We start from the raw sequence: 17063 nt of genomic DNA, 5'->3' as shown, positions 1-17063 counted from the left end.
TCTCATTTTCCCCAAGAATCTATTTAAGTCTTGAGCTTCTTTATTCATTCACTGAATAAATGTTTACTGAGCATCTATTTGGTGACAGGCCCTCTTTCAGGTGCTTCCAGTGAACAAAACACAAAAGTCCCTGTCGATCTGGAGCTTTCTCTCCTCCTCACTTTCCTTATTTCTCTTCCTCAATGAAGATAGGAGAATCCGAATATTCTAATTCTACTCCCCATATCTGCGAATGCACCAATCAATAAGCTATAGATGGGATTAGTGAATTGAGAGTACTTCTCTCATCTTCAGAGAGAGGTCTATGTCTCAATTCTTAACACTATTTGTTCAGAGTTATAAGGAATGTCCATGAAGTGCCTTGCCAGCAAGAGGAGCCTGTACCAGGAGGAGGCTTGTGGGGAAATTGGTTAACTATTCTGATGAGTGTGGCCAATGCTATGAGAACAGACTTCTTGAAAGACATCATCCACTGAACAGGAAGATGGGATGTGAGTGGGGAAGAATAAGTGTGCATAGTAGGCAGCCTGGGTGACTGCTTCTGCCTGTCTGAGGCAATGAAAAAGCACAAAATGTCCAGAGGAGCCTGGTGCCTATATATCCCAGTCTCTGGAGTGCTGAAGATTAGAACTGCTGAGAATCTAATCCAGAAGGAACACAGTCAGCACAGCTGCTCTAGGACTTGACCTTTCTTCCCCACTCACAGGCCAGTTGAGGCAACCTCCAAATAACAGGTCTCTACTTGTTCATTGCCATTAATTGCCTTTAAGTCATGCATTTAAAAGCTGGAAGTATTTTGTGAAATTGTGTATGTATGGGTATTTATAAATTGGAGTTACCATCTGAGGAGTGTCTGTACTTAAACAGAGCTACTAATTACATAGGAAAAAACATTGTCATGACTGGAGTAAAGTGCACTGGTGACTAGAGCCAGTCAACATAATGTTCTAAAGTGCTTAACTTTTTTCACTTAATTTGCTTTATTGAGTACAAGAATAAAATTTTTAAATTGAACTGCTTTTGACACAATTTCTTTCATGTCCTGTGCTGTGCAAGTGAGGCAGTGGACTCTGGGAATCGAAAGGCTTAGACTGTTCTTTTCCATCACAGCTGGTATGTATTCAAAATGCAAACCGGCCTGGGTATTTCCAAGGAGAATATTCTTTTCATGATGAAGCTGGAGTAATCTATTCTTTGGTAGAAATGACCTGTGTTTTCATGGCTGATAACTGAGCAGTTTCATATGATTTGATGTATTCTTTGAGATCAGAAAAAATCTGTCATAGATCTTTTCTGAAGATTAGGGCAATAAGCAACCTAGGGTTCTCTGATCTTCAAAGGAAACTATAAATACTGACTCCAAGGTCAACAAAAAAAATTACTACAAGCAGCAAAAAGCCAGACTTATGGCTCTTCTAATTTATATTCACTTGCTATTTTCAAAAATTCAAGGAAATAAAACTATAAAAAATAAATCTAAACGAGGTTTATGTCTATTTAGCTTAAACAGAATTTGAGTTAGTATGGGTTATTTCTGGGAAACAGGAGACAGAAAAATAACTATATAGATTTTATTTTAAATTGTATGATATGAGAAAATAGGATCATTTTGCTTATGTCATTTATATGTTTAATAACAGTAGCTGCTATTTATTGAGTACCTCGTAGGTGCCTGGTGGTATATTAAGTGCTTTACATACAACTTGGTAAAATGATTTAAGAGAGCATGCTCTAGAGTCAAACTGCCTGAGTCTAAATGCTGTCCATTTACTGTGATCTTGAGATAATTACTAAATATCTCTGTGCCTGTTCTTTTGAAAAATGGGGATAATCATAGTATCAAAATCACAGGATTGTTTGAGGACTAAATGCATAGCATACCCTAGGCATTCAATATATTGTAGCAATTGTTATCTCAAAGGTATGTAGATGATCAAAGAAGCCCCCGTTTTTTTTCCTGTTTTATAGGAGGAAATATGAGGTAAAAGAAGTTAGGTTCTTTACTAAGGTTGAACACCTAGATCAAACCCAGCACAGTTAAACTCTTAGGCTTATACCTTGTAGTAGTCTGTTCTTGCATTGCTATAAAGAACTACTTGAGACTGGGTAATTTATAAAGAAAAGAGGTTTAATTGACTCACAGTTCCACAGGCTGTACAGGAAGCATGGCAGGGGAGGCCTCAGGAAACTAACAATCATGGCAGAAGGTGAAGGGGAAGCAGACACATCCTAAATGGCTGGAGCAGGAGGAAGAGAGTAAAGGGGGAGACACTACATGCTTTTAAACAACCGGATCTCATGAGAACTCACTATTGCGAGGACAGCAAGGGGGAAATCCACCCCAATGATCCAATCACCTCCCTCCAGGCCTCTCCTCCAACACTGGGGATTACAACTGGACATGAGGTTTGGGCGGGTCATGAATCCAAACCATGTCAGCCTTTATCTGTTACAGTATACTATAGAGTTGACCCTTGAACAGCACAGGTTTGAAGTGCTTGGATCCACTTATTATGTGGATTTTTTTTTTCAACCAAACATAGATCAAATATTGATGGTATGAAACCTGCATATAGGAAGGCTGCTGTTATATAGGTGGGTTCTGGTCCCGTAGAGTCCACTGGACTTAAGTATACATGGATTTTGCTATATGGGAGAGGGAGGTGTCCTGGAACCCATCCCCTGCATATACCAAGGGGTAACTATATTTGCCAAATATACTGGGGAACCTCAAATCTTTTTTGGATTTAGGCAGAATAAAAACAAATAAGTTATATATGCCTGAAATTAGCAGTATTTCCCTATAAAGAGCCATCAGATTGCCATCACAGCAGCCAAATTCATTTCTGATGGGCTCATGGAGAGACATAGAATGAGATTTCATCCTACATACATTTCTAGCTCATATCCTCAGTCAATCATCAGAACTTAAACACAAAGTTATGTGCATTTTGAAACTTCGCAGTTAAACGACAACAAAAAAGCTCAGAGTATCTCTTTATATATGCCAATGTCTGTAGTTAATGCTCCCTTTACTTCTTTTTTCTTGGTGAGGGCAATTGTTTTCTACGTTTACAAGAGACAGATGTTATCACCACTATAAGTTATTGCATGCTCTATGGTCTGGTTTTACAATTAAGTTGAACTTATGAGGGAAAAACTAAATCTATTCGGATTTGTATTAGTTAATTTAGAGCCAGGATTATATATTTGACTACTTGGTACAATGGTGGGTATGCTGTCACAGCCCAGAATATTTAACCACAATAAATGTGCTAGTGAACTGGTTTAGAAGTTATCTAGATTGATGGATCTCATTTGCTAGCCTATATTATTCAACACCAATGGAAATTAGAATTCATTTGTAAAGGGATCTCATTTACTTAACTTCAATCTTAAAAAACTGTCTTTTTTTAGTTAGTTATATGTTTTTTCTCAAGTTTGTTTTTCTTTTTTAAACACAATATTCCTTTGAGGGGGAGTTAAAAGATGTAACTTTCTCTGGCAGCAGGCTGAATAGAAAACCCACTATCATCAATTTTCTTTCCAATAAAAGATGATTCTCAGAGTGGGAGTGATAATGCTCCCCAGTCTAACCTCAGTGTTGATGAGATTTTCAAATGCTACTAAATGAAGCAGAGTCTACATTAGGATGGAGCAAATTTTAATTGGTGACAAAAATTAGACCATTATAGCCAAACAAGGAAAAAAGAGAAGTTTAAAATCAAACAAAAGGATTATTTAAGGGCATGTTTCCATAAAGTGGAAGATTGTAGCCCTTTTCAAAATATGTCAAGGGAAAAAGAAGCAGTCCCTGTACTGCTCCACTCCCAATTGCATGTACCTGAGGAGCTCCAGAACCACTTGGAAAAGGATTAAGCAGCAACTCAAATGGTTGCCTCATTCAGTTTTTCTCAAACTTTTAAGAAAATGGTTGACACAATATTTTAAGAATCTGCTGAAAATAATGTCTTCTCTCTATAAAAGTACATGAACACAAAATCTTCATATAATTTCAGAAGGCTTAAGATTCTTTGAAGCCCATCGGTGGATCCAGAGGACTCAGATTAAGAATGATATCGGTCTCAGGGGCATGATTTATGCTTTAAATCATGCAGTCCAGAACACTGGCCAAGCAAAATCAACTAGTAGTACAACTGCAATGGAATTGTTACCAATATTAACCACTGCATAGCTATAGTTTTCTGGATTTCAAAGTGCTTTCTCACAGATGAACAATTTGATGTTATCAGCCCAGATGGCCAGCTCGGTAGATTAGGTGAGAGAAAGGGAGTAACGTTGAGTACCTATTCTGTGATGTGATGCTTATTAACGTCTGATATCCTACTATAACTGTTTTCAATAAATAAAAATGTTCCCTCAAAAAATATAAATACCCTTCACTGGTGAACATTGAGTACTTATTAGAGCCCTTCTAATAAAAAACAAAATACTTAGATTTTGAAGGCATTAAGGCAGACACCTAGATCTACATTTCTCAAAGTTTTTCTGGGGGTGGTGGGGGGTTAGCGGGGTGTCACTAAGACTATTTCAGGAAAGTACATGAGGTTCTCCCTTTGCCAATTTATATATTGCATGAGTCTAGATTTTCTTCATATACTTCAACCAAAACAACATATTGCAACAGATTGGATGCAGAAGCAGATATGAGAATCCAGCTGTCTTCTATTAAACCAGCCATTAGGGAGATTTATAAAAGTGCAAAAACAAAGCCACTCTTCTTAACTTTTTGTGTTTGTTTTGGAAAGCAGAGTTATGTAAACTTGTAATGCATGTTTTATTTTAAGTGAATTTAAAATAAATTCTTTTTTTTCTATTTTAATTTCTAAATGCTAAATATCAATAGCTATGACCCACATAAATAAAAGTTCTTTGGTGTTCTCACCAAATTGTAAGTGTTATGGGGGGTCCAGATACCCAAAAGTTTGATAACCTGGCAAGTCTGAGAAGACACATCTGGGTGGATGAGCAAGTGTAGGGGTGGAGGGGTGTGACAGGAACTGATGAGGGCACTGTGTGTCTCGTGTTCGGGACAGGATTCCTTGAATGGTACTAAAAGTGGACAGGGGAGGATGCAGTCCAGTCTACTCCTTCACTCTGCTTGTGGCCTGTTCTTAACACAGCTCTCATGGAAGCACAATTTAGAGAAAGCAATCTTAAGAAACAAGAAAGTAGAGTTTAGAATCCCAAAATTAGGAAAGACAACTGCAATTTGTTTAGTGAAAAACACTGAAGTTGCTTCTTTCCAACAAGAATGGAAAACATTTTTGGAGTGCTGGTTGCTTTTTTTACCAGATGATATAAGATTTGTTAATTATTAGATTTTTGTAATACTTATTAATACATTTTTCTCTTATCTTTTGGAATAGCATTTCCTGGTTTAAAAAAAAAAACAACTTAAAAGGGGGCAAATCGGCAGGAGACTGAGGAAAAGCCTAAATGTATTCCCCAGAAAGTATGTTTTAAATTTTAACATTTACTTACTGAGAGGTGAGGCCAGCTGAACTTCCTGGGTCGAGTGGGGACTTGAGGAACTTTCCTGTCTTACAAGAGGATTGTAAAATGCACCAATCAGCGCTCTGTAAAATGCACCAATCAGCACTCTGTAAAATGCACCAATCAGCAGGATTCCAAAAGTAGCCAATCGCAGGGAGAATTGAAAGAGGGGCACTCTGATAGGACAGAAACGGAACATGGGAGGGGACCACAAGGGAATAAAAGCTGGCCACCACCGGCCAGCACCTGGGGTCCTCTTCCATGCTGTGGAAGCTGTCCTTTTGTTCTTCGCAATAAACCTTGCTACCGCTCACTCTTTGAGTCCGTGCCATCTTTAAGAGCTGTAACAGTCACCGGGAAGGTCTGCAGCTTCATTCTTGAAGTCAGGGAGACCACGAACCCCCTGGCAGGCACCGACTCCGACACATTACTAGGCGCTAAGCATTGTGCTAGAGAGTTTGCTGTGGTATAGGGGCAACAGTCTTTACTTTGGAATGAGAAAAACTGTTTCAAACAACTTACTTGCCATCAGTAATTTAATCTCTCTCTTTTCTATAAAACATGGGTAATATTTATCTCACAAGGATGTTTGGGATTAAAAAGTGACAACCTATGTCAATAGGACAGCATGATGCAGTGTAGGTCTTCAATGAATAGCATGGAGAGTGCTTGCAAAGGGCAACGATAGAATCTAATATAAATAAGACGTTGTAGACAAACGCTTTAAAAACACAGGGGGTAAGGTCTGATGTGCCAGCGTCACTACAGACGTACGTAGAAAAGTGTTCTGGGGATCTAAGTAAAGGAGGACTCCCATTTGTTGGGAGTGAGGAAAGAGCTTTAGGGAAACTGCAGCGTGATGGGCAAATCCTCCTTTCAATATATCTACCCTGAAAGTCGGCTCCAGCCCTGCCGAACATCCTGGCCCAGCTGCACCCGACCCAGCGTGAGATGTCAAATGACCTCTTGGGGCTTCCACGCCAGACTGGAGGGGCTCTGCACAAGCCTTGCCCGACTCATTCCGGGCACCTTGAGCGTGGGAGTCCACACTGCCCCTTGACCGACCAGCTGCCAGGTTGGCCGCACTAACTTGAGCCCACCCCCACTCGAAGCTCCGCGCCGACAGCAAGTGGAGACTTGGGGGTACCGGATAGAGGAAGGAACTCCCAAGTTCTCAGCTTCAGACCATCCACGCCTCCCCCAACACGGAACCACCTTCAGCCTCCCAGCTGGTATCCCACCCCCCCCCACCCGCTGGGCCAGAGCCCAGGCCTCGGACAGCGACCGTGCTCCTCCACACACCCCGCGCTCCAGCCCCTGGGCATCCAGCAGCCGGCGTTCGCACGCTCTCTCATCGATTGGCGCTGCCTTGCTCCTTGGGCTCCCGTCGCGTGGAAATCGGCCCGAAACTTGGAAAGTCCAGCGGAGCGCGGGGAGGGAACCGAGGCAGGCGGGCCAGGGGATTGCCGATCGCACGGATGGGCGCGCGCTCAGTCTGGCGAGTGGCGGCGCCGGCTAGCCCGAGCGGCGCGAGGCCGGAGTCCGGCGTCCGCCACCCTCTCGTCTCGCGCTGGCGCGCGAGCTCCTTGCCCTTGCCCCCAGGAGGGCCGCCCCGCGTGGGGCTCTCGCACCGCCCGGGGTGGGAGCAGGCGAGCCGGAGGGAGGAGGGAGCGCGCGCGGGCGGCGGCGGCCCCTCCCCTCCCCCTCCCGCAGCCGCGGAGAGCGCAGGGAGCAGCCGGTGGCTCCGCGGCGGCGGCGGCGGCGTCTACCTCCAGCTCCTCCTCCCTCCTCCTCCGTCTCCTCCTCTCTCTCTCCATCTGCTGTGGTTATGGCCCGTCGCTGGAGCACAAAAGAGTCTCCGCGGTGGAGGTCTGCGTTGCTCTTGCTTTTCCTCGCTGGGGTGTACGGTAAGTGTCCGCGTCCCCGCGCCCCGCTGACCGAACAAAGCTGAGGCGACCCGGGCCCCGAGGCCTCCAGGACGGGGGTTCCCCTGGAGACTCCCGCGGAGACCCTGGCTACCGGCGGGACAAAGACCGGTGAGGGGGTGGATGTGGCGGAACGGGTGTCCCCACACGGAGATGCTTTTCTCCACTCGCCCACCTCCAGACCCTCGGGTGGTGGAGAGGGGCTGGGGGGCCCGGCCGGGAGGGCCCCGGCGGAGCGAGGGGGTGGCGGGCGGACTTCCCGACCTGGGTTCGAGGGCCCCCGTGGCCAGTTGCTCGAGGACCCGTAGCCCGGCACAATCCACACACAAAGATGCTTGACTGTGAGAAAGCAGAGGAGCTCGCCCCCGCCGCTGCCGGGACGGTCCTTCCCCCCGCCCCCTCAACCCGGGGTTAGGAAGTTCTCTCACCGGTGAGATTCCCACCGCGCCAGCCCTTGTCCTACTCGATTCCCTGAAAAGGCTTCCCGCTGACTTCTCCCCACTCCTCCACCTCGGGGGCAAGGGCTCTGCCGAATCCGGGCGTGCAGGGTCCTGTTGGTTCCCCGGGAGCAGCACGCGGGAGAAGGCCAGAAAATAGTTTCCAGCCCCACCTCAGTCTCTCCTGTTAGGGTGTACACATCTGTCCTGACTCCTAGTTCAATTGTAATTTCATCCATCATCGTCCGCCGCTGTGGTCACTGTTACTTTATTCCAGTCGATGGATCGGGTTAGAGATAACTCCTTTCGGGTTAAGAGAAGGCTGAAGACTGTGCGGACAGCTTTATATTGCGTTGGGGTCTGAGCAAGAGCTGAATGGAATTAATTACAAAGAACATCTATCTCTTAAGATAATTAAGTTACACTTCTGACTTCACCGTTCTTAGTTCATCAGTTAAACACACTGAATAGGTATTTCAGAGAGCTCAGTTTTAACCTTTCCTTTTTGGAGTGTTGCTCTGATTTCTCCAGAAAAAGAATTAGAAGATACCATTACTTTGGTAAATTTTACTTATAAAAAGTCTAATTCATTTGCCACAAACATTGATTTGACTAGTATAATGGTGGTGGTGGTGAGGTTTAGTCAACAGCCAATTTGTCAGCAAGTGTTATCTCTTTTGAACGCATTTATCTACGGAATTGAATGTGATGGTGGCTTTTGAAACCTGGCAAGTGACGCTAAAAGAAGAATTAATGAACGTAATTGGGCATTTACTGACAGCCAAGAAATTCTTTTTGGTACAATTAAGGATGTGCTGCTCCCGTACCTGATTAGTAGTATTTTTGTTTGTTTTGGTGAGGAGAGTAGTTTGGTCCATTTTTTATGTAGGGGTAATCGCCAGAGGTGTGCTTGTGTGGGACCAAAAACCCAGTACACGACTTTTGATTGTTAGCTGCATCAAGTGGCTGTAATCCCTGCTTGCCTGATGACTTGTGGGTTTGGGTCTACACCAGAGATCAATAAGCTATTACGTTGTTTCTTCTGTCCTGAAGGTGGGTATAGTTCTGCTCTAGGTTTGGTGTAATGGCCCAGGAGAGAGAAGAAATTGAGAGGTATCTTTAATTTAGGGTGATTAGGATTGTCCAGCTTTGGCCTCTACTATAATAAGAATTGAATTTCTGTGATGTCTGATCAGAATAGATAAATAAATGGGCTCTTCTTTCATTAAAACCTGTGTCATCAGTGTTTGAACTAGAAGTCTTTTGCCTCGAGGGATAAGAGGCTGTGAACCCCTCAATTTGTTTTGGTGCATTTTTTAGTACTTGTACACAAAGTGACTTTCTGGTAGGTGCCTATCAAAGCTTTATCTTTTTGGAATTTGTGTTCAGTGAGGAACACAAATTGTTAGTAAGCAAAGACTGAAACTCCTTTTTCCAACAGTGTGGGCCGCAGATTATAAAACCAGCAGGTGATTATGCCAAAGGTTGATGTCTCAAGCCACAGCAAGTTTCAAAGTGTAAAAAAAAAAAGGAGGTAGTGAACCAGGCAGAACATTAAACTATATCAGCAGAGATTAAAGGGAACCCTTCACCCTGGAACTGAGAAATCCTCTTTATGGCTGCATGTTTTTTGTCCTCTTCTGTCTCTAACCATATGTGGGTTTATAATAGTGAAAAAGGGCTGTAACAATAGTATGGGGTGGATGTGGTTCTATAACAATAGTGGGAATTGAGTAACTTAGAATATATAGTAGTTGTAATGGGTAGTGGATGCATCCTGAGAAATAGCTGTCGCCTTGAGCCTCTTAGAACAGATACTAGCTGTAATTTATGAAACTGTCCTCTATACAGTAAAAAGTGTGGGTGTGTGTTTTAAAAGGCTTCAAAAATAATTAGCTCTGTTAATGAAACTGAATATTCACAATCACTGTTAACAAAGAAAAGCAGGTTGATTGGCCAATATTTAGGGAACTGCAATATTAATTCTTCACAGAGTGACTCTTGAAAATGAAATGACTCTAAGGTGTGCTTCAGATTTTTGAAACATTTCACATACATAAAAAAATTTTTTGTTGTTTATTTTGGTGCTACTTTCCAGATGACGATTTTATGGGCTCTGATATGTGACTGTTGTACTTCCAAATTAACTTTTCTGAATGCCAGAGTCTTACCTGAAACTCTAAATTGTAATCTAGAATATAATGTTTTCTAGAAGTAGTTGTTCAAGGACCTGTAATTATCTTTCAGGGGCTACTGTATCTTAACCGCATTCAATGTGCCTAAGAGTTAGGAGAGAGTAAAGGTTGACCTCTGCCACCTTTGAAAGTTTGAAGGGATAAAAATATCAGTGGTGACAACCACAAGCTTTGCTACGCATTGTCCTAGGCTTACTGTAAGAGGAAAAAGTGCTTTGTCATTTTTCACATAGGGATGTCTTGCTTTTACAAATCTATGGGAGTTTCCAAAACCTCTGTCTCCTAGTCAATAGAAGCTGTTAGTCTTGCTCACCTCCTAAACCACAATTTGGTAATTCTGACAGTTCCGTTGCTTTATCCTTTCCACTTCTGTTTGTCTCCCAGATTAGTGTTTCCTAACTTTTACTCAAACCCACCCTTAAAATACACATTGCTTCGGGTACTATGTACATAGAGAAAAAAGTTAATGAAATCGTACTCTTAACTACCTGTGCACTCAGATGTTTTCTATTTATTCCTCCTCTTTCTCACCCTTCCCTTCTTCATTTGCTGGTCTGGACTCATTAAATAAATTTTGGATCCACTAATAAATTGCAGTCCTTAGCTTGAAAAACACTACCCAAGATGAAGCCTTAAAATATAGTTTAGAGGCCAGGCGTGGTGACTCAGGCCTGTAATCCCAGCACTTTGGGAGGCTGAGGCGGGTGAGTCTCCTGAAGTCAGGAGTTTGAGACCAGCCTGGCCAACATGGCGAAACCCCGTCTCTATTAAAAATACAAAAATTAGCCAGGTGTGCTGGTACATGCCTGTAATCCCAGCTACTCAGGAGGCTGAGGCAGGAGAATCACTTGAACCAGGAAGGTGGAGGTTACAGTGAGCCAAGATTGCACAATTATATTCTAGCCTGGGTGACGAGTGAAACTCTGTCTCAAAAAATAAATAAATAAATAAATGTAATTTAGAATGTTTTTTGTTTGTATATCATTTTACAATAAACTTCAAGAGTTGCAGATGGTTAATTTTTGGTTACTTGCTGCCAGAGCATTTGATAGTCGTAGAACTGTTCACAGCATATACTGATTGACTTGTGATAAAATTCATTTTTAAACTGGTTTTCAGCTTATTACAGTCAAGAGTCTTTACTGTTCACAGTAGTATTCTAGATGTTGTGGTAGCCTAAAATAATCTTTTTACTTTGCATATATGTAATGGATGAATCTTTTCCCATGAATTTTATGGAATGTTCAGTAGCACTTAATAACTGGTTTAAGGGTAGACAAGAAATTCCAATTTTAGAAAGGTTGTAGAAGTAACTGGAACATGAGGGAAAAATCTAAACCAGATACCAATTACTTCTTACAAAGTCAAGTTTGATTACATAAAATGTGTTGAATAAAATTGAATTAATTGCTTAACATAAACCCTTCCTTGAGTTCAGAATCTAAATTATATCCATATCCTTGGGAGAATATGAAGGTGGGCAGCACATTCCACAAAATTCTAGGTGGTTATCAGGCAGAAAGTATTAAACAAGCACTGTTAACTGTATTCTAGATAGAGTATGGAGGAGATTTGAATGATGTATGGTAAATGATTTATAAGGTTCCTAGAAAGTAAAATTTCTTTTGAAGAACATAAAAGGGATTTTAGCCTGAAAAGTGAGCAGCAGTTAAAGAAAATGTTGAGATTTACTTTTGTAATTAGAAAATTTAAAGCTTATTAAAATATTAAGGGAACAAGAGGGCCTTTTTGTGTTTCTGATATGAGATGTTGTTCCTTTTTTTTTCCCCCACTTTACCAGTGATACCACAATTTAAGGGGTGAAAGTTCAGTAAAAATATATATGAAATATAAGTGAGAATTATATAGATTTAAGTAAACATAGAATATTTTTATTTTAGGTATTAATCCTGTTCTTACTGCAAGTCTTTATAAGAAGAGGAAGGTTGTTCTAAATTTAGGAATTGGAAGTTGATGATCTCTAATTTCTAAGGTTACCTTTCTTTTCTGTTTTTCTTCTTTTCTCCTTATCACTCCCTGCTTTTTGAGAGAGTTAAGTAATAGATGTACATTATTTATTCCCATTTTCTAAAATTTAGGATTAGATCCTGCAAATACAAATTACCAATGTATCTATTCAAATACATGTTATCAGAGTCTCTTCTTTTTAAGTATATATAAATATATTATTTCAATACTGTATTAGCTTAGGGAATTCTTACTGTCTAAGTTATAGAAGGGAAGGAAGGAAACTAACATTTATTAAGTTTAATAGCACTTATTTACTTACAAGTACTTAATACTTACATTGAAAGATGCATGATTAGTCTTTATTTATTGCCAATTAATCTTTAGTAGGTCTTATTTGGCAATCCTATCAGATATGTACTCTTTCTTTTGTTTTATGGAAGAGAACATTGAAACACAGAAATATTGTGACTTAACTGAAGTCAAACCAGTATGAAGTAGTAGAGTCAGGATTGTAGCTTAACCCTGGCTGTCTCTTCACTTAGTTCATTTAGCAAATATTTATTGAGCCCTTGCTTATGTCTAGCACTGTGTTAGATAAAACCTGATGCACATAGTTTCTGCCCTCATGGAGCTTATAGTCTAATGAATAAGTTGTAATAAGTGCTCTCAAAGAAACAGACACGGGGCAGAGATAGTGAGTAACAGGCACAGAGTAATTAGGGGAAGACTTTTTCATGAAGGGACATTTATGAGACCTAAAGCATAGCTAACTGTGTTATGGTTGGGTAAGAGAGCTTTACATATGAGAACAATGCATGAAAGGCCCAGGATCAGGAAAGAGCTGGTATGTTGCAGATAAATTACTAAAAACACTGTAACTGGAACATAATGGTTGTAAGGGAGAGTGACAGGATGAGATTAGAGCAATACTTAGAAACTCTAGGATTTAGAATCCATGGTAAAGAGTTTGGGTTTTATTTTAACTATTTAAGTGACATAATATGATTTATGTTTTGAAACAGTCACATTTGCTACTATGTGGAGTATTGTTGTGAAGTGGGAAACAGTAGAGATGGGATGATCAGTTAGGAGATTTTGGCTGTAATCCAGGTGAGAGATAACAGGAGCTTGGACCAAGGTAGTAGTAGTGGAGATAAAGGAGTGTAGGTTGCCCTATTGATAGAGATAGGGGGATTTTTCCTCTTGCCGTAAGAGGTAAAGAAGAAAATATTGGTGCAAGTGTACTTAGGTCTGTAGGTTTTGGGGTGGGAAGGTGGACATTACATCTGATCGTTCTTATTTTCTCAAAGTAATATGACATAAGATCATCAGTGAAGAGGAGGAATGAGAAGTTGAGGGTGATTTTTGTTCCCTCAATTCAGTAGAACAGTTTGGACGCTTAGCAAGTTAGATTTCTGTTATTTAATCTAGAATAGAGAAGGCTATGAACACTATGCAAGCACATATATTGTGAATAGTTGTACAACAGATGACAGGAAGAGATGGACTTAAATTACAAGGGGAGGAACCTTAAGAAGGGTTCTGTGGAGAATTCAGTTCTGAGGGCAGTCATTTTGTCAATGAAATAAGTATAGAACATAACTTTTTACAATGTTTTAAGTGTATTTCAGGCAAGAAGCAAAGGGTGGAGCAAAAGCTGGATTTCCAATACCTTTTTGCCAAAGTTAAATGCTTTCTGCTAAGCTATCAATAAAGATTGCTTTAGAAATCAGATTGTCTTTGGTAGAGGCAAGAATGTATTAAAAGATTGGTGAATTTCAGAGCAGATTTGGAAAAATTGAGCTTTTATCTTTTTTTTTTTTATTGTGTAGCTTTACAGAAGATATAACTTTAGTAGGTCCCAAAACTTCAAAGTAAATAAAACTGACAAAACAGTTTTCTAGTTTTCCTCTTAAATAGTTAATAACTCATTTACTTGCTGGTATCAGTTTGGTGAAGATGTGAAATTGTTTTATGCTCATGTTTTGTCATTGAATGAGACTAACTTGATACCTACCTTTAATTCACTTACATTTCAGTTTTTAGAGAAATTAATAATGATGCCAATCTTTTAATATTAGGATTAAATGGAGCACAATAGGATGTTTAGTAGTTGGAATTTACTTTTTCAAATATAAGTGAGTAGACCTTTCATAATCTGACTTAATTTCATTAATAGTTAAGGCATCTTTTTACATATATTGGAGAAAACATAAGAATAATCTTTGTATCTGATATATTTTGAAGTAGAATTGTTTCGTGAAATTATTACTGCTTGTGAAAGTTTTGCTAAGAGAATACAGAACACCTATACAAAAAATGCCATGATTAATTCTCAATATCATTGTGTGAGGTAGGTATTATTAGAAGAAACTGAAGCTTTGAGAATAGTAGTTTTGCCTAAGGTTCATGTCTGTCTACTGCTGTGCTCTTCGTGTAGAGGCCCATTATTTTTTTTTGTCTACATTATTGTAACAGCCACCAACTAGTCTTAGCTCTAGTCTTGTCCTGATTGAATCATGTCACACCTAGCAGTAGCCAGAGTGACTTATCTAAAGTACAGATCTGATAATGTAACTTTCTTGCTTAAAACCCAACAGCAGTTCCCTGTTCTTAAAATATAAATTAAACTCAGCAGAGCTTTCATGATCTGGCTAGTTTTTTTTTTTTCACTTTTAAGTTCAGGAGTACATGTGCAGGTTTGTTATATAAGTAAACTTGTGTCATGGGGGTTTGTTGTACACAATTATTACATGGGGGTTTGTTGTACAGATTATTTCATCACCTAGTGATATGTTACATCCTATCTAGTGATATCTGTACATCATATCATACATAGTACCCAGTAGTTATTTTTTCTGATCCTCTCCTTTGTCCCACCCGCCACCTTCTGACAGGCCCCAGTATGTGTTGTTCCCCTTCCTCTATGTGTCCATGTGTTCTCATCATTTAGCTCCCACTTATAAGTGAGAACATGCAGTATTTGGTTTTCTGTTCCTGCATTTGTTTGCTAAGGATAATGGCCCCCACCTCCATCCAAGTTCCTGTAAAGGACATGTTCTTGTTCTTTTTTATGACTACATAGTATTCTATGGTATATGTGTACCACATTTTCTTTATCCAGTCTGTCATTGATGGGCATTTAGGTTAATTCCATGTCTTTGTTATTGTGAATCAGTGCTACAAGGAACATAACACATGCATGTGTCTTTATAATAGAACAATTTATATTCCTTTGGGTGTATTCCCAGTAATGGGATTGCTGGGTCAATGATATTTCTGTTTTTAGGTCTTTGAGGAGTCGCCACGTTGTCTTCCACAATGATTGAACTAATTACACTTCTGCCAACAGTGTACAAGCATTCCTTTTTCACCACAACCTCTCAAGCATTTGTTATTTTTTTGACCTTTTAATAATTAGCCATTCTGACTGGTGTGAGATGGTATCTCATTGTGGTTTTGATTTGCATTTCTCTGATTGGTGATGTTGAGCTATATTTCATATGATTGTTGGCTGTATGTATGTCTTTTTTTGAAAAGTGTTCATGTCCTTTACCCAGTTTTCAATGGGTTTTTTTCTTGTAAATGTGTTTTAAGTTCTTTATAGATTAGATTAGTTTTTTGTTTGTTTGTTTTGTTTTTTTTTTTGAAACGGAGTCTTGCTCTGTCGCCCAGGCTGGAGTGCAGTGGCACAATCTTGGCTCACTGCAAGCCCCGCCTCGTGGGTTCACGCCATTCTCCTGCCTCAGCCTCCCAAGTAGCTGGGACTACAGGCACCCACCACCATGCCCGGCTAATTTTTTTTTTTTTTTTTTTTTGTATTTTTAGTACAGACAGGGTTTCACTGTGTTAGTCCTGATGGTCTCAATCTCCTGACCTCGTGATCCACCCGCCTGGGCCTCCCAACGTGCTGGGATTACAGGCATGAGCCACCGCACCCAGCCTAGATTAGTTCTTTATAGATGCTGGATATTTTGCAAATTATGAATCTTTGTCAGATGCATAGTTTGCAAAAATTTTCTCCCATTCTGTAGGTAGCCTGTTCACTCTGTTGACCGTTTCCTTTGCTGGACAGAAGCTCGTCAGTTTAATTAGATTCCATTTGTCAAATTTTGCATTTGTTGCAATTGCTTTTGGCATCTTTATCCTGAGATCTTTGCCTATTTCTGTGTCTAGAATGGTATTGCCTAGCTTGTCTTCCAGGGTTTTTATAGTTTTGGGTTTTATATTTAAGTCTTCAATCCGTCTTGAGTTAATTTTTGTATATGGTGTAAGGAAGGGGTCCAGTTTCAGTCCTCTGCATATGACTAGCCGGTTACCCCAGCACCATTTATTGAATAAGGAATCCTTTTCCTATGGCTCATTGTTGTCAAGTTTGTTGAAGATCAGTTAGTTGTAGATGTGCTGCCTTATTTCTGGGTTCTCTATTGTGTTCCATTGGTCTATGTGTCTGTTTTTGTACGAGTACCATGCAGTTTTGGTTACTGTAGACCTGTAGTGTAGTTTGAAGTTTGGTAGCGTGATTTCTTCAGCTTTCTTCTGTTTGCTTAGGATTACCTCTGCTATTTGGGCTCTTTTTTGGTTCTATATGAATTTTAAAATAGTTTCTTCTAGTTCTGTGAAGAATGTCAATGGTCATTTAATAGGAATAGCGCTGAATCTGTAAATTGATTTGGGCAGTATGGCCATTTTAACAGTATTGATTCTTCTTACCCATAAACATAGAATGTTTTTCCATTTGTTTGTGTCATTTCTGATTTCTGTAAGCATAGTTTTATAGTTCTCCTTCTAGAGATCTTTCACCTCCCTGGTTAGCTGTGTTCCTGGGTATTTTATTCTTTTTATGGCAGTTGTGAATGGAATTACATTCCTGATTTGGCTTCAGCTTGACTGTTGTTGGTGTATAGGAATGTTAGTGATATTTGCACATTGATTTTATATCCTGTGAATTTGCTGAAGTAGTTATCAGCTTAAGAAGCTTTGGGCCGAGACTATGGGGTTTTCTAGATATAGGATCA

General features: G+C 40.3%; 1 protein-coding gene across 3 annotated transcripts in view; it reads left to right on the top strand.

The window, feature by feature from the left end:
- The first annotated feature begins 7009 nt into the window (after positions 1-7009).
- LRP12 (LDL receptor related protein 12) overlaps positions 7010-17063 on the top strand; it is a 99587-nt gene continuing 89533 nt past the window's right edge. For 2 of the 3 annotated variants that reach the window (XM_016959765.4, XM_009455780.5), the window contains exon 1: positions 7010-7424. In XM_016959765.4, the coding sequence (XP_016815254.1) occupies positions 7346-7424 (79 nt within the window). In that variant the 5' untranslated portion in view covers positions 7010-7345. Of the gene's footprint in view, positions 7425-7474; positions 7554-17063 lie in introns of those variants that run through there. The other variant, XM_054657463.2, reaches the window with a different exon arrangement.

Source organism: Pan troglodytes, chromosome 7 (genome assembly GCF_028858775.2).
Source record: "Pan troglodytes isolate AG18354 chromosome 7, NHGRI_mPanTro3-v2.0_pri, whole genome shotgun sequence".
Taxonomy (NCBI): Eukaryota; Metazoa; Chordata; class Mammalia; order Primates; family Hominidae; genus Pan; species Pan troglodytes.
Note: the sequence above shows the minus strand (reverse complement) of the source record. Positions and strands in the feature narration are given on the sequence as shown.